The sequence below is a fragment of the Megalobrama amblycephala genome, linkage group LG12 (genome assembly GCF_018812025.1).
Source record: "Megalobrama amblycephala isolate DHTTF-2021 linkage group LG12, ASM1881202v1, whole genome shotgun sequence".
In the NCBI taxonomy this organism is placed as follows: domain Eukaryota; kingdom Metazoa; phylum Chordata; class Actinopteri; order Cypriniformes; family Xenocyprididae; genus Megalobrama; species Megalobrama amblycephala.
The window spans coordinates 26,102,127-26,127,021 of record NC_063055.1 but is presented as its reverse complement, the minus strand read 5'-3'; the positions used below and the strand labels follow the sequence as shown (position 1 = coordinate 26,127,021).

The 24,895-nt window shown below is 38.3% G+C and overlaps 2 protein-coding genes across 3 annotated transcripts in view; one reads left to right on the top strand and one right to left on the bottom strand.

The window, feature by feature from the left end:
- Positions 1-3,057: 3,057 nt before the first annotated feature.
- Positions 3,058-24,895, top strand: part of ralgps1 (Ral GEF with PH domain and SH3 binding motif 1) — a 152,608-nt gene continuing 130,770 nt past the window's right edge. Inside the window, exons 1-5 of one of the 2 annotated variants that reach the window (XM_048210036.1) lie at positions 3,058-3,432; positions 3,518-3,608; positions 15,735-15,823; positions 17,713-17,846; positions 20,236-20,340. In XM_048210036.1, the coding sequence (XP_048065993.1) occupies positions 17,790-17,846; positions 20,236-20,340 (162 nt within the window). In that variant the 5' untranslated portion in view covers positions 3,058-3,432; positions 3,518-3,608; positions 15,735-15,823; positions 17,713-17,789. Of the gene's footprint in view, positions 3,609-15,734; positions 15,824-17,712; positions 17,847-20,235; positions 20,341-24,895 lie in introns of both variants that reach the window. The other variant, XM_048210035.1, reaches the window with a different exon arrangement.
- Positions 8,374-10,229, bottom strand: si:dkey-191c17.2 (uncharacterized protein LOC100005628 homolog). Its single transcript, XM_048210038.1, has 2 exons — positions 10,088-10,229; positions 8,374-9,382 (listed from the first exon to the last, which is right to left on the bottom strand). The coding sequence occupies exon 2, from the start codon at positions 9,380-9,382 to the stop codon at positions 8,543-8,545; it is 840 nt and encodes a 279-aa protein (XP_048065995.1). The 5' UTR covers positions 10,088-10,229; the 3' UTR covers positions 8,374-8,542.

The window sequence follows — 24,895 nt, the reverse complement described above, 5'->3', positions numbered from 1 at the left end:
TAAAAACATATTTAAATCAGTTCATGTGAGTACAGTGGTTCAGTATTATAAAGCGATGAGAATATTTTTGGAGCACCAAAAAACAAAACAAAATAACGACTTATTTAGTGATGGCTGATTTCAAAACACTGCTTCAGGAAGATTCGGAGCACAAATGAATCAGTGTATCTAATCTGCTGTTCGGAGCGCCAAAGTCACGTTATTTCAGCCGCTGGCAGTTTGACGAGATCTGAATCATGATTCGATACACTGATTCATTATGCACCGATGCTTCCTGAAGCAGTGTTTTGAAATCGGCCATCACTAAAGTCGTTATTTTATTTTTTTGGCACACCAAAATATTCTCGTCGCTTTATAATATTAATATTGGACCACTGTACTCACATGAACTGATTTAAATATGTTTTTAGTACCTTTATGGATCTTGAGAGAGGAAATGTCATTGCTCCCTATGCAGGCCTCACGAAGCCATTGGATTTCAACTAAAATATCTCAATTTGTGTTCCGAAGATTAACGAAGGTCTTACGGGTGTGGAACGACATGAGGCTGAGTAATAAATAACATTATTTTCATTTTTGGGTGAACTAACCCTTTCAAACTCTAGTTCTCTCATGTATTCGGGACATTGCAAAAAGTAAAAAGTAGAACTCAGGGTAATAGTATTCAGAAAATGCCATTTTGGATGCGCAGTGGTCTGTGTGTGTCCAAAACTAAGCTTGCACTTTTACTTCAGGTGGGGAAACAATTCCTCAGTCATTGGTTCCCAAAACAGTCTGCCTCACAGGTGTGGTAAGATGCACCTAAATGTTTCCGTTCTTGCTCTTTACGAATGCATGGGAGTTTCACCGCTGAGGAAAGCAGATCTTTAGCTCTCATCGTATCAGTAGCACTCTGTCCAACTTTCTGTTATCCACTATATGTACAACCTCACAACCCAACTGTGAACCTCAGAACTCTACTGTTTTATACAACTATGAAGTACATGAAGCTAGATGACGCCGATGCTGTAACAATTAACTCGCCATTTATGAATTTTATTTTATAGCATGAAATATAAAGTTATATTTATTCAAATGATATATTTTACTCATAATCATTCTGTGCTGCTTTTTATTTTCGTTCTTAAAGCTTGTATATTGCTTTTTTATGATACAAAGAAATGTCAATAGATAAATGCATTTGTTTGTACAATAAAGATGCTGATTTGGCAAAATGTCTGGACATCCTTGCTTTGCTCATTCTAGTAAAATATGCATTGCAGTGTGTGTTTGTGCATTAATGTTGATGTCCACTAGATGGAGCATGGAATAATATGGGGGGGGGGGGGGGGGGGGGGTGATTCTGTACATTTTAATAATTTAGTCCAAAGTTTAATCTTTTTATGTTTTAATTTATTAATGTATGTGTTTTGCGAATAAATAATAATCAACATTTTTCAAAAGACCTGTGCAAATATCTCTAAATATATCACTCAAAATTCGTATGATGGAACTGTAATCAAATTATATTTGATTATTGTCCCTGAGGGGACATTTGTCATAGACTCCATGGGTTAAACTGATCTAGATGAAGGATCAGATGGACTACCAGCTGGTGGGGACAACATTGACCTGGGTAGACCTTGATCAATCTGGTTAGAGCTGACAAACCAGCTGCCATGTCCCAAAATTCAGACTGACCATCATAAGCTGCTTTGATGTTATTTTTAAAGCAGGGAGATCTAATTCAAAGTCGAATCATGTTTTTTATACATGAAAAATGTCACACTTTACCTGAAATAAACATAAATAAAAAGTTCAAATGAAAAGCAGTGCATATTAGCCTATATTTAAATGTGTAGCCTATCATTATCGCATTTTTTACATTGAGGGTTGTGCCTGAACCTACAATAAGTGTCTTTTTATGATAGCAGTAACTGTAAAGTGACTATTGTAGGGTAATCATAATAGACTAATAATTAGTCTGTGCTTTTTTTTATTTTCATTTTTAGTTTAGTGAATGTAAGTTTTCCTTTAAAAAGCATTATTTTGTTTTTAGATTGTAGTGTCAAAATGTTAGAATGTAGACCTCAAGTAATTTGACCACGTTTTTTTGCACATAATGTAACATAGACTACAAGGTTACATTCATGTTTGTTTTCATAGCCTTCAATATGAAACATTGTTTGTAGGAAAATATTGGGCAGGATGTGAAATATATATATATATATATATATATATATATATATATGTGTGTGTGTGTGTGTATATGTATGTATATATATATATATATAAATATACAGTACAGTCCAAAAGTTTGGAACCACTAAGATTTTTAATGTTTTTAAAAGAAGTTTTGTCTGCTCACCAAGGCTACATTTATTTAATTAAAAATACAGTAAAAAACAGTAATATTGTGAAATATTATTACAATTTAAAATAACTGTGTACTATTTAAATATATTTGACAAAGTAATTTATTCCTGTGATGCAAAGCTGAATTTTCAGCATCATTACTCCAGTCTTCAGTGTCACATGATCCTTCAGAAATCATTCTAATATGCTGGTTTGCTGCTCAAGAAACATTTAATGTGTACAATTGTACAAAATATTTTAATAATATTTGTAATAATATTAATAATATTGTAATAATATTTCACAATATTACTGTTTTTTTACTGTATTTTTAATTAAATAAATGTAGCCTTGGTGAGCAGACGAAACTTCTTTTAAAAACATTAAAAATCTTAGTGGTTCCAAACTTTTGGACTGTACTGTATATATATTTAAATTAAATACAGATTTTTTTTTTTTTTTTTTTTTTTTTTTTTTTAGTTCAAATAGAAAAATGTACAAAATAGTGAGATTATACATCGCCATTCAGCCCAAAAATAGAGATATGATTTTTTTGGCCATATCGCCCAGCCCTATGGCATGCTTTGAATATTGAATATTCCATGTTTTAGATAAGCAGTAGTGATACATTATATCACATTATTTAACAATAAGCCTATTCTGTATATATTCTCTCTCTCTCTATATATAATAAAGTTGCAAGGCTTATATGCTAGGCGCAGTAATAGCATATAAAACGTCTAAAAATAGCAACAATATCTCTATTTCTTCAAGTGAACAATAAAATAAAAAAATGTCACCCTGAACCCCTTTCCAGTCCACACATATTTCCAACGCAGAGTACACAAAACAAAGAGACATATGTTTTGACCTAATTAATGATTGGTTCGTCAATTATAGGAGGCGGACCCTGGCCTGGCGCCACACGATTGGTCAAATCTTCTGTCTATCAAACGCAGCACTTCCTGATGTCTATGCCCAGCTGTTGGCAAATGACCCGCATCTCCACCATCCGGCAGCATCGTGTCTACACAGGACAGCCTCAGTGTTTGTCATCATACCTGCTCAAAACACGCTGCTTGCCATGACGACGTCAACGTATGGAGTAGAATAACTGAAATAGGCTTAGATAGTCCAGTGGATGAGAGTGAATCCTTTCAAATTGGATTTTTGTGTCCTTAAGGTCGTGCTGCAGTACAGAAACATAAGCTTTGCGTTGAGCGGCGCGTGCATCTCAACTGCGGACGAAGACAGTGGCGTATTTTCATTGACAGGTGAGTTGTACTGTACGTGCCGTTGACATCTGAATCTGTACAGAAGATGAAGCCCAAATGAAAACAGCAGCAGCAGCAGCAGGGATGGCGTTGCGTCACGGGGGGTCGTCTGCCTCACCCCAGCTGGGTACCACACTGTCAGTATGATGCATGACGCCATTACATCTAAAACAACTTGCTTATGCAGGATGCTCGGTATTTCTTTCAGATGTTTTGATTCCATTTTGCTGAAAAGATTCTGTTCTATTTGATGTCTTATGCAAACTGGAGGATGGAGATTTTTGTGGTGGATCAATATTCAGAATTATGTTCTGCCATTTGTACCTGCTCTGTGATATTTTTAAAACAACCATTATAATGAAATAGAGGTTACTTTCCTTTGAGAAAAAAATGAGAATCATGACAATACAGTAACTGTCATTATGAACCAACCGATCTACTGTGTTTGTTTATGTGGCTGATGCTTTGACCCAGAGAGACTACCTTGACTTTGGAAAGCACCTGTGTTTACATTAGTTGTACTTTCACTTTGCCATTATGGAAAGTGCTGTGAGTCCAATGTACATATTGTAATTGTAGATGTAGGCTATGTAAGTTTTATAAATATTTAGGATTATAGTAATTTGTGATGAGTGATTAGCCTCAATATAGTAACTTATTATATATATATATATATATATATATATATACAGTGCCTTCCACAAATATTGGCACCCTTAGTAAATATGAGCAAGGGTGGCTGTGAAAATAAATCTGCATTGTTTATCCTTTTGATCTTTCATTAAAAAAAATCACAAAATTCTAACCTTTCATTTAAGTAAAACAATTGAAAGTGAGGGGAAACTCAAATTATGAAATAAATGTTTTTCTCTAGTTTACATTGGCCGCAATTATTGGCACCCAATTATTGCAACGTCTCTTTCCCAAGATAACAGCTCTGAGTCTTCACCTATAATGCCTAATGAGTTTGGAGAACACCTGACAAGAGATCAGAGACCATTCCTTCATACAGAATCTCTCCAGATCAAATTCCAGCTCCATGTTGGTGCTTCTTCTCTTCAGTTCATTCCACTCATTTTCTTTAGGGTTCAGGTCAGGGGACTGGGATGGCCATTGCAGAAGCTTCATTTTGTGCTCAGTGACACATTTTTGTGTTGGTTTTGATGTTTGTTTTGGATCATTGTCCTGATGGAAGATCCAACCACGGCCCATTATTGGATTTCTAGCAGAAGCTGTCAGGTTTTGTTTTTTTTATCTGTTGGTATTTGATAGAATCCATGATACCATGTATCTGAGCAAGATGTCCAGGACCTCCAGCAGAAAAATAGGCCCACAACATGATCCAGTATATTTAACCATGGGCATGGGGTACTTTTTATCCCTGTTTGCACCAAATCCATCTGGTGAGTTTGCTGCTAAAAAGCTCTTTTTTTAGTTTCATCTGACCATAGAAGCCGGTCCCGTTTGAAGTTCCAGTCGCCTGACAACTGAATATGTTGGAGTTTGTTTCTGGATGAGCGAGGAGGATTTTTCCTGAAACCCTCCTGAACAACTTTTGGTGATGTAGGTGCTGTTTGATGATTTTTTTTATGCTTTCTGAGATTCATGACTCAACTAATCTCTGCAATTCTCCAGCTGTGATCCTTGGAGAGTCTTTGGCCACTCAACCTTTCCTCCTCACCGTGCATTTGGACGATATACATATGTCCTCTTCCAGGCAGATTTGGTTGGAACTTCTTAATTATTGCCCTGATAGTGGAAATGGGGATTTTCATTGTGTTAGCTTTTTTCTCATAGCCATTTTCTATTTTGTGAAGCTCAACAATCTTTTGCTGCACATCAGAACTATATTCTTTGGTTTTACTCATCGTGATGAATAATTAGGGGAATTTGGCATTTGTGTTTCCTCATGTTTATATTCCTGTGGAACAGGAAGTCATGGCTGGACAATTTCATGTTCATGATCACCCTAGTGTGCTAAAACATGTAAATATGAATGGGAATATACTTCAGAGATATTTTACTCATAAGAATTTCTAGGGGTGCCAATAATTGTGGCCAACGTGAACTAGAGAAAAACATTTATTTCATAATGTGATTTTCCCCCCACTTTCAATTGTATTACTTAAATGAAAGGTTAGAATTTTGTGAATTTTTTGAATGAAAGATCAAAAGCATAAATAATGCAGATTTATTTTCATAGCCGGCTTTGCTCATATTTACTAAGGGTGCCAATATTTGTGGAGGACACTGATATATATATATATATATATATATATATATATATATATATATATATATAATAATCCAATTTAAGTTATATTTGTTAAACTCAAATTAGTTTGCTTCCTGGGAATTCTTTATCTGGTGATTTGTTTGAATTGAAGGTGCAGTGAAAGGACCCAGACGTTGTTGTTTGTCATTGTAAACTAGATTGTAAACACACACATACACACACATACACGGACACACACACACACACACACACACACACACACACACACACACACACACACACACACCGGCCCACTTTCCAAAAGAGGGCGGAGCTTTAACAGCTCATGCTTGTGGCGCTTCGGTTGCTCAACAACAACAAAGCTGGAGAATCTCACGCAGCCAAAATGACAATATCAGTAACGGTGTTCAGCCTTACATTGTTCAAACCGGAGTCGGACACTGATGGAGAGACTCAGGAAGAAGTTAACTTCTAGAATACATCTGGACATTTCTGAATGGTTAGTGGATAAATTTATGTAGTTGCTGTGGAGTTGATTCAACTGATCGACTAGCATGTGCCGTCATGTTAATTTTTTGTGCTAATCCAGTGTTGAATTGTGAAGCTGTCCAGTGTAAAATGATACCATGGCAAGCAACAACTCTCTACTACAACAACTCTTCTCTAAAGCAGCCCAACTTGGCCTCGCCCCCTTTGTTGCGCATTCTTGGGGGCAGAGTTTATGTAAATTTTAGGGTTAGTGATGTCGCTAACCCACGAAGAAGCTTGTTGTAGTCCCTACCAACCTTTTATTGTAGTCCTTAAACAGCAAATTATTTAAAAGAAAATATCTCCCTTTGCATTGCAGATGTTGTTTATGCTCAAACAGCAACATTACACACTAATTAAAGTTAAAAAAGTGAAATCATAATCAACCACCCATTTAACAACATGTTAAACAACAACATGTTATCTTTTTAACAAATAGTGGTGTGACTGTGTCGTGTAATTTACCAGTGAAGTTTATTTAGCTCAGCTATCTCAAATCAATATATACCCTAGTAGATGTTCTTTCTTGTACTCCTCATTATGTTTCTTCATTTGCTGTGTATTGCTCCCGTATTAAATGTTTGGAGTTGATGGCAAACCTTCAAGTCTGTGCTAGTGAAGCCAGAGAATCTGCTATTCTGTATTGTGTTGTTTTGTTGTTTGTTACGCCTCCATGAAATCTGCTGTCTACTGCAAGTGCTGATGAGAAAATCTGTTATTGTTTCAGAAGCAACCCATGTTTTCTGTTTGTTTTAGCCCTTCGAGTTTTTGTGTAGCTTGACTGGTAGAGCACGACACTAGTATTGACAAGGTCATGGGTTCAATTCCCTGGGAACACTGAAACTGATCAAATGTATACCTTGAATGCACTTTAAGTCACTTTAGATAAAAGCCCCTGTCACATGAAATAAATGTATTATATTGTTGAGAGATTCATACTTTTGTTACTAGAAGAAGAGAGATGTACAATACTGCAGGTCCTCTGGAGTCAGGGACAAGAAACATTGCCAATGTTGAACATGTCGGACATCCAACGTGGCAGATTGTTGCCTGCAGACTGCTCTGCCCTCATGTGTATAATATAAAATATGAACACATTAGAGCTCTTTCTGTTGCCATAGAAACTATAGATGTCTCAGCAGCAGGTACTTCAGCTGAATCTGTCTCTTAGATGAAACAGGGTAAAATCACACCTGTGAGTCTTTAGGAAACAATATTGTTTCCAAGAACAATTTCAGTTGTTTTAATATTTTTTTTTCTAAGATGATTATTTCAGCTATTTTGAGTAGCTTTTTTATGTGTTTTAGTGACCTAATACAGAAGAATGCAGTTGATGAAGTTGAAAAGACCTTACAGCCATCATCTGACGCATGGTTATTTGTTTGTATCGCAATTATTTGATAATGAAATAATTGTACAGTTTAAATTTCAATCACATTTGCTATCCAAATAAGTGAAATTTAAATCTAATGCACAATATTGTGTCTCCTTTTCCGGTGTGGTAGGAAGAAGCAGAAGAGTCATAATTATATTTTACTATATTATATTAGAATTATATTGTAATTATTTGTATGGCAGTCATCCATACAGAATTCAGGCTTGTGACAAGCCTAGCTATATATTAATATTAGTTATTGCAATAACAGTGAATACTTCTATTTATTATTAATCTTGGTTAATATTGTATACTAATAAATTTTTCAAGTTGTATAAATTGACATTATGAATAAACACAATTTAACCATGAACAATAGTGTATTTATGAATTACAGTAACATATATTATATTATATTATATTATATTATATTATATTATATATGAAGTTTATTATATAGATCAATATATATAATCTCACACACACACACACACACACACACACACATATATATGTACATATACATATAGATATATACATATCTACCTGTTATATATATATATATATATATATATATATATATATATATATATATATATATATATATATATATACATAACAGGTAGATATGTATAGATATAGATTTATTATATAGATGTAAAAAAAAATGTTGGCCTGGTCATTATAAGATCACTGTGGTAACCCTTTACAATATTTAAGTAAGTTAGTATAACTTACTTAAAATTATGTTTTTGCCAATTTTATTGTTTAGAAAGTAAAAACAAGACAGAGAATTTATGAATAGATGTCCACATGACCACTACAGGCTTCAACAATAGTTTGTAATGATCTTGCCTTTGGTTTTAAGCCTAGTTCTTTGCACAGTCGGTCCATCTTTTCCAGCTCACTGCTTATGCTGAGCACATCAGCATTCATCATCAAAAATGCAGAAGGAGTTTCAGTGGGAATTCTGTAGTTTCTCTCCACCACCAGTGAGAAGCCACCAGGCAGAGAGTACTTCACTGTGCTGGTCCTGGTCCAGCTTTCATACATCTGGATCTGGGCCATTTTCAAGAAGTTCTTCATGGTCATGCTTTGAATTTTATTGTGGGTCAGAGGGAGTTGGAGACACTTTGAGAGATGCAACATGATGGCGTGCGGGTCACTTAGTTCTGTGTATGTTGGAGACGTATCCGAGGATGTTCTCTGAACTTGGCGTTTGCACATTTTCTTTTCAGGATGCTCATTGCTTGATGTTTCTATTAAGCCTGCACCTATTGCTGATCTTTCTTCAGGTGATGAAATGAGTATTTTGCTTTTCTTTTCTTCAAAATGTTCAACTTCTGACTTCTTGGTGTCGTCTGATTGAGCGTGATTAAGCTCTTGTTCTTCTGCCAGGATCAGTCCCCACTGGTCATTATGCCGATTCAACCAGGTCTGTGTAGAAGCCAGTTGGAAGCTGTCAGTATCGTAGTAGTACTCTACGTCTAAGGTTTCCCCCACACAGTGGACACCCATTTCCCTGAGGTGTTGCTCTGTCTGCTCTCCCAGCTCGTACTCTATCTTCACTGGAACCTGCATGGTGTCTTCACACACTTTGACGTTTTCATTCATTGTCACTGTGTTTAGAAACATCTGTTTGAATTGAGAATTTGGGTTTTAGATTTTGTTAGTGCATGCAAAATCTGGACATTTGTTCTCATACTGGCTTGCAAAATACTTGCAAATTAGATGGTGTATGTGAAAAACAGCAGTCAAATTCAGTTACCCAGAGGGATAGTTCGAGAGAATTAAACAGCATATGAATTAAATGTCTAAGCTAAACTAATATAAAATAGTCTAGAAATTAAACAGCAACTCAGAAAAAAAGATATCTCATTCACTGTATAACAGATTATTCTTGCTCTAGTGATTTTAATGTAAAACATGTAGTGTATTCTTGATTCTGAAATGCGGTATTGAGTGATGAAAAACTGTATTTGACCGTTAATCTAATCTAATAATTGGGATAGTACAATTTCAACTCATGTCAATATTTTATTTTTGAGGATATGTTTTTAAGTTCAAATAAGTAAATTTAAGCTTGTTTTTTTTGTTTTGTTTTGTTTTTTGTTTTGTTTTTTGCGAAATGATCCCCCCTTCAGGGTGAAACAAGACCCCTCTACTTCATAGTACTTAAGTACATACATAATACTTAAGTACATAATACTTTATTTAGTGATAATGACTGACATTTTTATACATTATCCTTTACATATGTAACTGAAGCAACATTTAAGCATATATTCAAGACTCTTGTGTTAGTAAATTCTGTTTATTGTATCAAGAAAGTTACCTTACCTGCAGGGCAGTACAAACAACAATCCAAAATGTTTTGTAGGTTATTGTTTAGCTGATGTTATCTTATTATAGTTGTGTTGTAGTTACAGTCTGTGTCTATGGTTACTGTGGTAAGATGCATTGAAAGTAACAAATCTAATTTCTTCTCATCAAAGAATCATGCAAAAATGTGTTGTGGTTTCCATAAGAATGTTAAGCAGCACAGCTGTTTTTAACATTGATAATAACAAGAATAATAAGAAATGTTTATTGAGCAGCAAATCAGTATATTAGAATGATTTCTGAAGGATCATGTGACACTGAAGACTGGAGTAATGATGCTGAAAATTCAGCTTTGCCATCACAAAAATAATCTACATTTTAAAATATAATCAGAATCAGAATGAGCTATATTGCAAGTATGTTTGCACACACAACAAATTTGTTTTGGTGACAGAGAAGCTTCTAGTACACAGAGACAACAAAAGAACACAGATACAGGGCTCCAGACAAAAACATTCATTAAGGAGCCACTGGCTCCTATATGGGAAAAAACAGGCACCAAATTTTTTTTTTAAGAGCCACACAACAATGAACTTAAAATTTTAAATCTTACTTTTAGTCATCCTGTTGTTTATATATGTCCCCTTTACAGTTTCAGCTTTTTCATCTTGTGACTTTGCTGAGAAATGAACGTCACTATTTTCACTTTTAGTTAACATTTTGAATCCGATTAGATTTTTATATTTTCTGCTTTCATTTTTTTAAGTTTTTATTTTTTGTTGTTTTTAAACATGTCTGTTTAGTTTGTATAGATTTTTATTTTAGTATTAACATTTATTTCAAGCAATAAAAAATGTTTTTAATGGTTTTAGTTAACTATAATAACTAGGGCTGGGCGATAAAACGATAACGATATGTATCGCGATAGACGTGATCAATATCAATAAAAAATGTGTTAGATAAAATATTCAATATTTTTTATTCTTCGTCGGAAGAAAACAGTGGTTGCGAAGCAAGTTTGGTTGCATTAACAAAGGCACTCACTCTCTGGTAACCTAGCAATGTAGGGAGTGACGCTAACAGCCAATCATGTAACTGTAACAATTTTGGTTGCGCCATATCGTTGTCTTGTGCTGGTCTGCTGGATTCCTCTTCAGTAACAGGCGACTGATAAGCAGAAAATGAGTGCCGCAGCGAGCGAGGAAATTGTAAATAAAAGAGGAAGCGTGTTCATTGTGACTTTAGACTTGTTTTTACATTTTAATTATTCGAGTTTTCCATGGTTGTTGACATTTCTGTCTTAATAACTGAGGGGATTATGATCAGAGGAAGGTTAAGTTTAAAATAAAAATGTTTAAATGTAATATATTTTTCTCCTGGTCCTTATTTTAAATGGGTCATAAAAATATAAATAATTATCGATATCGACTGATATGAAACACTGATATCGTGATACAGTTTTCAGCCATATCGCCCAGCCCTAATAATAACCCTGATGCTAGTAAAATCTTTATATTGAATATGTGTCAAATAATGTTCTTAGTCCTTCCTTTCTGAAGCTACAACAGTTTACTCTGAATCAAACGAACGAAAATAAATATAAATATTTGGAAATAAATATATAAATATATTACATTTGGTTTGTGTAACCAAATAACAAACAGGGGCAATTGATATACATACTGCTTGACTTTGATTACTTTGAAATACATCGGGACTCTTATTTTGAAATGTCTGTGCTTTACTTTTGCTGCTCATTCAAGTTCAGATGAGGATTAAAAAATTACGTTACTACAACCGTTTACAACACAATCTAATATAAATAATATAAAGTAAACATTGTGATAATTGATCAGCATTAGTTCATAAGCAATCGGTTAACAAATGTGTGCTAATCATTGAATGCGAGCTGCTCTGAAGAACGCGCAACAGCGTAATCTTTTGACTTTAAAACATGCAGCGCCGCTCACATTTATTTAATGAAATTAATAATAATCACATTAGGGAGTATCGCGATTTGTTTTTCCATCCAAAAAATATAAAATGATTGTTTATACTCTTGTTATACTGTTTAAGGCACTGAAGACTTTTAATTACCTTAAATTTATCTGATGAGCATGAGCGGAATAATGAAAGTGATTAGCATGATTGATATTCAAAACGGTAAGCACGCGCTGCATTGTGTGTATCTGCAGTCTGTAGATCCGGTTTCCCCTTTTGAATGACGAATATAGACGAATTTATATGAAGGAATATGCAGTTGTCAGGAGCAGAACGGTGTGTTCAAATGCAGCTGTTTTGCACGCAGCAAAAATACTCTTATTTTGAAATGTCTGTGCTTTACTTTTGCTGCTCATTCAAGTTCAAGTTCAAAAATATCACTCGCAAATTAATATTTTTAGTTGCAAATGCGACCGTTTTAGGTAGAGATGTTCCGATACCCCTTTTCCATTCCCGATACCGATTCCGATACCTGCGCTCAGGGGATCGGCCGATACCGTGTACCGATCCGATACCTGGGTGTGTATCTGTATATATATATACACTACTAGCCCTGTATGATTTGATAGAATTATTTATGGTGTGCTTCAGACTTATCCCTTAATAAAACAAGAACAAAAACATACAGTGAACTAGAGTATTTTTATTATCTGACATACATTTGTCAGTTATATTATTTATTTATTTTAAGTGAAAAAGAACTTCAAATGCAGCCACAAATCTAACACTGTAAACTGAAAAAGGTATATTAGTTTTACAATATAACTATAAAAACAGTGCAACAAATAAATCTAGGAATATAATTAGGCTATATAAGAAAATAATCTCTTTAAAACTTGAAGTCCAGAAACAATTTTGTTAAATAAAAATCTCACGTTTTCGACGACTGACAGCAGCTGGTCATCCAGAACAATAAACCCGACAATTTTGTCGGTTATCTTTATTTGTCTTTTGAAAACTTTTCTCTTTGTTTGAATGAAGCTGGCACGCCTCATCCTTCTCCATCTTAAGCGCGTCAAACGCCCGAATCGCTCAATTCGCACCACGTCATTCACGCGAATCGCGCCGCAGGGAGTCAATTCGCGTCTTTGCATTGACTTAACATAAATCACTCGCGCTTATCGCTTCATTCACGTCTGGTGTGAACGCAGCATTAGCCTTTATGTAACCATCGTGTTGCGCGGGATGACGCGTCTTCAAATGCTTTATTAAGTTATTTGTGTTAAAGTTGCCAATACTTGTGCCACTCGAAATTGCAGCATTGCATATGAGACATGTCGCCGTTTTACTGGTCTGAAATACTGCCAAACAGCAGACATACTGCTAGCGCGTTTTCACTTCTCCGCTGCTCTAAACAGTGGTTTCTTGTGGCAACACAGCACAACTTCCTGTGTTTGCATTCTGAGCCGCGAAGAAGAATTGGTTTCCGATTTGCTGCGTTAAGCAAAGATAGCGGGCACAACTAGGTATTGTTTAAGAAAATGGTATCGGATCGGTACGTGAGTTTAAATACTCGCCGATACCGATGCCAGAAATTTTTGTGGTATCGGTGGTATTTCCGATACTAGTATCGGAATCGGAACAACCCTAGTTTTAGGCGCAGTCTGGAGCCCTGAGATAGTAAAATAAAAAAACAGTACAGGTGTGCTATAAATAGAATAGAAAAGAATTAACAAGGATGAAATAAGAAGACATAGGTTGTTGTCAAATAAATATAAGGAGTATTGCACATAGTTATCATATCAGCACAGTGGGGAGAACATTTAACTGTTCACAAGATAGATTGCCTGGGGAAAGAAACTTTCCTTGTGCCTGGCTGTTCTGGTGCTCAGTGCTCTGTTGCACTGGCCAGACGACCAAAAGTTCAAAGAGAAGGTGGCTTGGATGTGAGGAATCCAGAGTATTTTTCGGGGCCCCTTTTCTCATTCTGGAAGTACTGTATACAGTTCTTGGAGGGTGGGCAGCGGAACATCTGTATTCCTCTCAGCAGTCGGAACCGTCCTCTGTTATCTTGTGATGTCTGCTTTTGTAGCTGAGTGTAACCAGACAGTTATTGAAGTGCAGAGGACAGACTCAATGACGGCTGAGTAGATCTGCATCGGCAGCGCCTGTGGCAAGTTGAACTTCCTCAGCTGGTGAAGGAAATACATCCTCTGATGGGCCTTTTTCTCAATGGATTCAATGTGATTGTCCCACTTTAGGTCCTGAGAGATGGTAGAGCCCAGGAACCTGAATGACTTCACTGTTGCCACAGTACTGTTCATGATCTAGTGACATCTAGTGACATGATGTGAAGGCTAAGTATGGTAACCCATACTCAGAATTTGTCCTCTGCATTTAACCCATTAAGGGCACCTCAGTCGTGGGTATTGAGGGTGGAAGAGAGAGATGTTCATTCACTCCCCCACCTACATTTTCCTATGGTATTGAGAATGGAACCCAGAACCTTCAGGTTACCAGTCTGACTTTCTAACCAGTAGGCCACGACTACCCCCATTGGTGAGTGGGCGGAGTGCTGAGGGGTTTCTCCAGAAGTCCACTATCATCTTCACTGTTTTGAGTGTGTTCAGGTCCACGTTGTTCAGCTCCATTCCTGTAGGCATCTTCTTTGGCCTGATGAAGCTGACTGAGTTTCGCTGTGAACCATGGTTTGCAGTTAATGAAAAGCGCTTATAGATCGGGATGACATACATTAAAGGTGCTAAAGAGGATGTTTTGTTTTATACATTTTGCAATATTACTTGAAACTGTCTTTACTAACTGATAAAAGACTATTTATTAGGTGCACTGAAAGGAATAATATTAATATACATCATCTGTGCACGAGGTAGGGCCTTAAAAACATCAGCCAATCGTTTACGCGATCATCGCGTAAACGATTGGCCCTCTGGCTTGTCAATCACTGCCATGACGTTCCTTGTGAGAGATGCACGGCTGCGCGCTCCAGTAACTTTCCACACTCTGCAGGCGCTGCATGCAATGTTTTTGTCAGGAGACAGGAGTAACAACTGCAGATTATGAGTTACCTGCGGTGAGTCCGACATAATGAATCCACTAACACGACACAGCAAATGCCGGTGGTAAACACTCGTGTTCCAATACTCGTGCACGAGTTTTGGGAGGCGTTCCCTCGAAATGAGCTGTGAAGGAGGGGGGTTGTTCTTACGCATGCGCTCATTTCAAAAACTCACTAACAGTCTTTGGTTTCTCAGTCGACGAAAAGATCCTCTTTAGCACCTTTAACATAGAAAATAGTTATTTTGGAGGAGACATAGGAGACTTCTTTCAAAAACATTGAGAAATGTCTAATTTATGCCATTAGGCATTCACATTCAAGCCATGTGCACAAATACAGGCAAATAAACAAATGCAGGACAGCAAACATGAGTGTTAACAGTATTGACTGAATTCTTCACACTCGATTACGCTAGTTAAATGCTGCTGCTCTCAGGTAAACAGCAAGTGTATCTTCGCCTCTGGCTGGTGTATTTAACTGACACTATAGTACATTTTATCCATGTTTGCAATTGTGTAATAAGTCAGGAAGAAAAAAAAAATTCGATGCCTCGCAATTTGTCTGAAACTGGGGAAACCAACCTTGATGATTTGCCAAAGGTATTTGTATTTTAATCATAAGTCTTCCTGTTATCTCTCTCTCTTTCAGTATTACTAAAGAACTGGCGATTGGGATGGCCTTCACCAACACTACCATGCAGATATTAACCATGTGAAAGATCTGGCAAAACAAAATGGGTATGAATATCTGTACAAATTGTATTATAGTTGTTTTGAAACTAAACGGTCATGAAAAACCTACATGTTTGGTACAAAAAAATTTATAACATTGTAAGTACATTTTAGGAAAAATAAAAAATGTATGATATCATGAAAAAAATGAGATTTTGCTTAATTTATTATTATTATTATTATTATTATTTTGATTAAAGGATTAGTCCACTTTTAAATAAACTTTTCCTGATAATTTACTCACCCCCATGTCATCCAAGATGTTCATGTCTTTCTTTCTTCAGTCGAAAAGAAATTAAGGTTTTTGATGAAAACATTCCAGGATTTTTTTCCATATAGTGGACTTCAATGGGCACCAAACAGTTGAAGGTCAAAATCACTGCAGCTTCAAATTGTTCTACACGATCCCAGATGAGAAATAAGGGTCTTATCTAGTGAAACCATCGCTCATTTTCTAAAAAAAAAATTGAAAAAAGTTTTAACCATAAATGCTCATCTTGAACTAGCTCTCTTCTTCTTCTTCTTCTTTATCAGAATCCCGGCAGTGTAGACACTGCTAAGTGTATTACTGCCCTCCACAGGTCAAAGTTTGAACTAATTTTTATATGCAATATGCTAGTTCAAAAGTATATAACAATTAGTTTAAACTTTGACCTGTGGAGGGCAGTAATACGCTTAGCAGTGTCTACACTGCTGGAATTCAAATAGAGAAGAAGAAGAGAGCTAGTTCAAGATGAGCATTTCTGGTTAATATGTATAAAATTTTATTTTATTTTTTTTAGAAAATGAGTGATTGTTTCACTAGATAAGACCCTTATTTCTCATCTGAGATCGCGTAGAACAATTTGAAGCTGCACTGAAACTAATTTTACCTTCAACTGTTTGGTGCCCATTGAAGTCCACTATATGGAAAAAAAATCCTGGAATGTTTTCATCAAATACTTTGATTTCTTTTCGACTGAAGAAAGAAAGACATGGACATCTTGGATGACATGGGGGTGAGTAAATTATCAGGAAAAGTTTATTTAAAAGTGGACTAATCCTTTAATTATCGTGAATTAAACCATTCAAGCGCGATAAGATTAGGGCTGGGCGATATATCGCATGTGATTGTCACGCGCATTTCGTCAGTAAAGCCGGACGAAATGCACGTGACAATCGCATGCGATATATCGCCCAGCCCTAGATAAGATGCAAAAACTAACAAACAACAAAAAAAAACCGTTGTATGTGAAGTGGATCTCTGTGAACAAACACCCGAAACACACGCACAGAAAAGCCGCTTCAGACAGCGCGCCAGTACCCCATTGAGTTCTTTCGAGCTTGAATGGACAAAAACATACGCAGTCTATTTAGTCTATACATCATGTTGTTAATTTAGCATATTGCTGGCCCAATGCAGTTTTTGGTAACATTAATACATTTAAAAACATTTTTAAACAACCAGTTAAGATCCACTGTATTTGAAGGCGAAAATGTATAGATATTCCTTCTGTTACCCATGCACTTCAATTCTGGACTGCATTTGGCCATACAGACTGCAACATTATATTCAATAGCACATAGGAGAGCAGCTGCGCAGGGTCTTTTCATGATATGGCTATGATATGGATATGGCTATTTGAACAAGAAATGGCTGGCTGACTGAATGTAGGGCAGATGCAGTAGTCATATTGAGGGGAGAGAGGCTGCATTTGTGGTGGCGTCCTCCCTCTTCTGGCTATATTATGCATTGCTTCTCAGAGTGAGTAGATCCCAAATAGAGTAATACTGTGTTAAATCATAATTTGTATTTAATAGTCTTAGTTAAACACAATCACAAAATCTTTCCAAATAGCCAAGTACACCTAGTTGGGCATACAATAAGGTGAAATATGTCTGCATGTGTCTTCCAGGGATGGCTGAGAGGTCGTGTGTGGCGGTGAGCAGCTGAGGTCGGCTGTGATCTGGATCTTCTCTTCTGACTGAGAGCATGTACAGGAGGAATGGACTTCCTGCCAGCGTCAGCATCACCTCTCGCCACACACAGGTACTAAAACACATCCCATTTGTTTACGAAAGAGTTAAACTATGACAACATCTGTCCTGTTATTTATGACAGTGCCTGCTTTCTTGATTTATCTAAACTGTTTGACCTGGCGTCCTTTTTACATAGCTGATATATATAGTTTTATCTCTTTCATTCCATTTAATTTAGTCTTTGCCAGTATCAATATCAGAAAGATTGGTAAATAAGCCAGTCAGTAAACTGAACATTAAACTGTGCATAATGGATTATAAATTAGAGATTTATTGCAGATGATCACTACAGCCTCACGGTGCATGTGATTGTTCTACACTGAGTGGGGGCGCTGTTGAGTCTGAGTGTTGTGTACAGCGCCTAGGTTAGATGACATGATATTGGCTTGCTAAGGGAAATCAGATCAGAGAAATAGCAGCTTGTTGGCCCATCAGTGCTGATCAGTTCAAATGCACACTGGCAGGATTCTGCTCCAGTGAGACAGTTATGTCATTGTCATACTGTGTGAACTGGAACTCATCTAGAGAGTCAGGGATCGACACATTTATTTTTGTGAAGCAAACTGACACGGTTTCATAAGGTAAGATGTTATACAAATGTCCGTGAAGCCAAAGGTTATTCTGCACTGGGACAGGGGGCATACTAAAAAAAAATGTATAACACCATTTTCAAATTGATCTAGCCCAAATGAATCTGCCAATTAGGAGTTTAATTTGCAGTTGTGATGCATATTTCGACCTTTTTTCTTAGTAAAACAGTAATATTGTGAAATATTATTACAATTTAAGATAAATGTTATCTATTTTATTATTATATTTTAAAATGTACTTTGTTCCTGTGATCATTACTCTAGTGTCACATGATTCTAATATGCTGATTATTAATATTTTTGTGGAAACGGTGATTCATTTTTTTTCCTCAGGATTCTTGATGAATAGAATGTTCAAAAGAACAGCATTTATTTCCAATAAAAACATTTTGTAACATACTGTCTTTAATGTCACTTTTCAGTATAATTTTTAATTGTCACTTAAAGGGTTAGTTAACCCAAAAATGAAAATTCTGTCATTTATTACTCAGCCTCATGCTGTTCCACACCCATAAGACCTTCGTTGATCTTCGGAACACAAATTAAGAATTTTTTGTTGAAATCCGATGGCTCAGTGAGGCCTGCATAGCCAGCAATGACATTTCCTCTCTCAAGATCCATTAATGTACTAAAAACATATTTAAATCAGTTCATGTGAGTACAGTTGTTCAACATTAATATTATAAAGCGACAAGAATAATTTTGGTGCACCAAAAAAACAAAATAACGACTTATATAGTGATGGCCGATTTTAAAACACTGCTTCATGAAGCTTTGGAGTGTTATGAATCTTTTGTATCGAATCAGCGGTTCGGAGCGCCAAAGTCACGTGATTTCAGCAGTTTGGTGGTTTGACACGCGATCCGAATCACTGATTCGACACGCTGATTCATTATGCTCCGAAGCTTAATGAAGCAATGTTTTGAAATTGGTCATAAGTCGTTTTTTTTTTTTTTAAATATTCTCGTTGCTTTATAATATTAATATTGAACCACTGTACTCACATGAACTGATTTAAATATGTTTTTAGTACATTATTGGATCTTGAGAGAGGAAATGTCATTACTGGCTATGAAGGCCTCACTAAGCCATTGGATTTCAACAAAAATATCTTAATTTGTGTTCCGAAGATCAACGAAGGTCTTACGGGTGTAGAACGGCATGAGGGTGAGTAATAAATGACATTATTTTCATTTTTGGGTGAACTAACCTTTTTAATGTTTCTTTTCAATTTACTTAAAACAAATCTTACTGACTCCAAACTTTTGAATGGTAGTGGCCACTGTTAATAGTAATAATAACCAGAAATGAGGACATGAACAAATCTTCCAGCAGTAAAGGGTGCACACAGAACAGATAAAGCACTGAGAAGATAAAACTGAGATTTTACATCAGTACGTATATTACACTGGATGGAATGGGGAAACTTCAAAGGGGATCTGTCAGGATAATTTGCTGAGGAGAAATCATTCTTTTCATAATGACTGCATCTTTCCTTCTCAAGTCTTTGTTATGTGGTCTATTTTTGTCTGGCTTTAATTATAATAATGACTGAATTGGCTCTTGGCCTTTTAATAAAGTGATGTGGTTGCATTCTTATCAACTTCTTACCATCTGGGCTGGATAATCAAATGGAATAAAGTAATTTGAATGGACAATAATAATTAAACTGATTAAATGTCCACAGGAAGAGTGCAACTGGCCATGACTCCTTGTCCATATGGATTTTATAGGTGTATGAAATAATATCCCTGATAATATGTCAAGTTTTTCTATCCCTTTCTACCTGTGTTCCTCCTGTGTTTGCAGGACAGCAGTAGTTCCGAGTCCCTGGATGGACGGAGCTTGGACTCTGCCAAGAGCTTTGACGCGGTGGTGTTTGACATGCTCAAAGTGACACCCGAGGAGTTTGCTGTAAGTGTATAAATACTCTAGTTTGTACTTGGTCTTATTAGAAAAACATGACTATGCATACTCAGACCTGCCAACCTGTACGCATTTTGCATAGCAGGTACGCATTTTGACCTCAAAGTACGCTGGTATGATTTGTCACTCTGAACTACGCAAAAACCTGGTGACTCCCCTGTGCATGCGCAGTACTCAAATCACGCAACAGCAAAAGAAGAATTCGACCAATCATAGCGCTGGGTTCATTCCCCAAATAGCAAGCGGGGATTATTGACAAATGCGTAAGGCCTATCATTAAAAAGAGACTGCAAATCGACAGCAAGTCAAAATCTCGCACGCTCAATCTCCCTTCCACTCCCGCCGTCTGATTGATTCCTCAAGCGAGGACAGTACAGTAGTCAGAGTACTCCTTAAGGTAAACGGGTATAAAATTCTCAATTAATGCTGAACAGTAAATCTTAATAAAATTGAAATTGCTATATGGCTTAGTGATTATGAATGTGCTGTGGTTTGTGGATGACTGACAAGCGCAAGTCTGGAGAAACAGGCGTTTATTTATTAATTCTCAGTGTTGAGATACGTAGCCTACATGTGTTGCATTATTGTGCTAATAATAAGTACAGTACCTAATTATATTGCATATTTATCTTTTATGAAAACTAGTGTGTTAGTTACTAATGGATTTAGAAGTACCGTTGTCACAGTGCAAATACAAACGCACACACACACAGAGAGATTGAAGATCATTGTAAAATGAAAATTGAAACGCTGAGTTTAAAATTGGTTCTTGCCTGTTTTTAGTTTTTTTTTTGTCAAAATGTCAGAAAGCATTTTGTATAATCCATCCTCCCTGTTTTTAAAATTCGTTAAATGAAATCCCTTAACACAACCCCTCGTTATATGTTGGACTCAACTAACTTATACTTGATATTCTTGAATAATTGATTCGTTTTGGTCTTATTGGTCCTGTCTATTCATTGTCAACTGTTTTCTATAAAAATGTTTGTATTGGCTAATGTTTATTTGTGACGTGCTGTCTTTGAATATAAACCCTGTGGGATTTAGTATAATTTGGATATTGGAATAATAAATTAAGTATTTGAAAATAAATCACATGTACACACATGTGAGGTTAGTTGTAGCGCACATCCCTATGTAAATACTTGAAATTGCAAAAAATATTTATATTAAATAATTACACGTGATTCACTTGTGGTTATCAGTTTGTATAAGAACACATTATGCAAAGCAGTATTAATCATGAATAAAAAAAAAAAAATGGTTTTGAGCAGAGGCTTTGAAATATTTGTCTAATTTTTTAATTGGGTCAAATTAAACAGTTAACTTTAACAGTCAAAATTAGACTTATGAAGATAGGTGTGTGTGTGTTGCGTTCTCAAAATTTTAAACCCCCCTTTTAAACCCTGTGTTCCCATCCCGTCACACTGGTACTCAATAAAATTTTCCAAGGTTGGCAGGTCTGCATACTTATTTTTTTCTTAATATAAAATATGTTTCTGCAGGTATAAATTGCTGCAGTTTCTATGTGAAATTACCTCTAGGGGTGCTGCAAGCCCTACAGATTTTACTCCCATTGACACAGATACAGAAAGGACGTTTATCACTTAATAAAAAACCTAAACTTCAGTCTGTTTCCTCACACAAAGCTTATGTTCAATGTCTTTTGAGGTTGAATGTTGATATAAAATTAAACTTACAATCCAGGTAGGATATGGTTTGAGTTTAGGTTTGTAGGAATATAATGGATTACGTGGTTGATTTTAACACTAGTTAAATATAAGTTAATATTTTAAATTTATTAAAGCCTCATCTGTATTGGGAAAAAAATAAATAATAATTTTAATGCCACTCAGTGAGGGTTTGACATGGAAAATGGAGTGATTTGAAACTAGGGCAACCTTTTTTTTTTTTTTTTTTTTTTTTTTTTTAATGTTTGCGCCACTGTTTTATGAAAAAATTAAGTTAAGCAAAATGTTCTCAGACTTTAGTAGCATTTATTATCAGATCATTGCTCACACTTATTCATGTCAATTCCGTCTCTGACTTTAAGTGCACAATGGCCTAGTTCCCATTCAGTCGGTCACTTCGACGTACGTCGGATGACCGACGAATAGGAATCTCGCTAGAGAGGCCAATCTACTTCGAGTGTAACTAAACGAGCCAATGCACATTGGCATGCAATCATATGCATCAGCTGCTCGCCTCGCAGCGCGGGTATATAATGAGCAGCAGGTGCGTTGCATCTTCAGCTTTTCGCTTCGGAGCCGAACTACACATGGTAGTATCTACGAGCGAGTGTGAAAGGAACGAGCCAGCTCTCTCTACTGCTCTCTCGTCTGGTGCAGGTGGAACAGCACAGCAGCGGGGCCGATTCTCTCCTTTTGTTTATTTTCTTTTTTTGCCCACTGAGCAAAGAAAGCTGTGTGTCAGCTGTGAAAGCCGTTCTTACGGCTGGTACGGTGCGCTTTAAAGAGCGCTGAAAAGCTGTTTTCACGGCTGGTAAGAGCGGCATCTCCAAAGAGAGTGCACACGACAGGCTGCACATTTCCCTGTCTGTGCTGCAGCGGCTTTCCCCTGCGTGCTTCGGCACTTGAAAGAGCAGTTCCTGAAAGAGCTTACACGAGTAGTTCGCGTCTTTTTAAAGATGTCGTTCTACTTGTGTGTTTCTGGATGCGGTCGTTACCTGGCGCCTCGGGATGGTCACCAGCGCTGTATCACGTGCTTGGGCTTAAGGCACGCTGAGGCGGCGTTTGTGGACGAGTCATGCACCCATTGTGGGATGATGACCGTCGCGGAGTTGCGGTCGAGACTCCACTTCCTGCAAAGGGGTGGAGTCCCGGTCCCGGCGCCTCGTTCCAATCCTCCTCAGAGGGTTGCTTCGGGCGCTGGGACTGGTGACTTGAGGATCATGGTGAGCGCGCTTCCTTCGGGGAACCAACCCCCTAGGAACCCTCATCCCTCGTGCACTCCGCAGCCAGTAGAGCTGCCGGGGGAACGCGGTGGACCACCCCAGAGGTGTGTACCATCCGTATCCTTCGGAGCTCCCCATGACGACCAGATGTCGATCGCTGCATCGGAGGGTGAGCCTGATACTTTCGGGGATGACGATTCGGCGCAGCTGCCTCCTTCGGGAGTGACATCTGTGCCCGATTCAGACCCGGAAATGATGGCTATGCTTTCCCGGGCCGCCAACAGGGTCGGGCTCGTGTGGAATCCTCCACCGTGTCCCGAGCCCTCGCGGTTGGACGATTGGTTTCTCGGGGTGGCAAGGGCTGGTTCTCAGTCCCCCACCCCAGTGCCTTTCTTCCCGGAGGTGCATGAAGAACTCACTGGCACATGGACGGCACCTTTTACTGCCCGAAACCGTGTCGGTGGGTCCTCCTCCCTCACCACCCTTGATGGCGGAGCGGCGAAGGGTTATGCGCGCATACCCCCTGTGGAACGGGCCGTTGCTATGCAACTGTGCCCTAACTCCACCTGGCGGGGGGAGCCGTCTCTCCCTTCCCGGGCCTGTAAGCACTCGTCGGATCTTACCGGCAAGGCTTATCAGGCCTGTGGGGAAGCCGCTTCTGCCTTACACGCTATGGCGTTGTTGCAGGTCCATCAGGCCAAGGCACTGAAGGACCTACACGAGGGTGGTCATGATCCGCAAGTTCTACAAGAACTTCGTACCGCGACGGACCTCGCGCTTCGTGCGACGAAGGTTACGGCGCGGTCAGTGGGTCGTGCGATGTCCACCATGGTGGTCCAGGAACGCCATCTCTGGCTGTGTCTCGCGGACATGAGGGATACCGACAAGGTCAGGTTTCTTAATTCCCCCGTGTCCCAGACCGGCCTCTTCGGCGACGCGGTCGAGAACTTTGCCCAACAGTTCTCGGCTGTACAAAAGCAGTCTGAGGCCATTAGTCACATCCTGCCGAGGCGGTCAGCTGCTGCACCCCCACCGCCGGCGGCACCTCAGTCTGCCCGTCGCCGAGGGCGCCCCCCTGCGGCCGCCCCCGCTCCCACGCCGCAGCAGCAGCCTCCATCCAAGCGGCGTCGTGGAGCCGGTCGCGGGCGGGGTGCCCAGCCCGTCCCGCCACCCCCTAAAAAGAAGGGTGGCAAGGCCAAGTCCAAGCGGCCCTAGGACGGGCGACCCGGAGATGGATGGGACTGCTCTTCAGGAGGTGGTGACCGCACCGCTCCTTCCCCCGGAGGAGGGCCGGGTGGAGAATCTTTTGTTTCCCCTTTTTGTTCCGCCGCTGGCCCAACGACCAGCGGTACCCAAATTTTCAATAAAAGAGCAGTTTCCTCTATCTCCGGGTCCGAAGAGGGCTCGGAGGGCAGTGGGAGGGCAAGAACCTCACCACTCTCATCCACCTCTTCTGTCGCCAGCGGACAGCAGCGAGCAGCAGGCAGACAAAACCTTGACTGCTCCCTCTGTCCACCTGTGGAAGCAGGTAAGTGTTGCACAGCACACTGTGACCCCGCTTCGGGCCGCCTCATACAGAGAGCCCCCCGGGCCGCGTCCCTGCGTTCCACCTCGCTGCCCCGCGGCGGG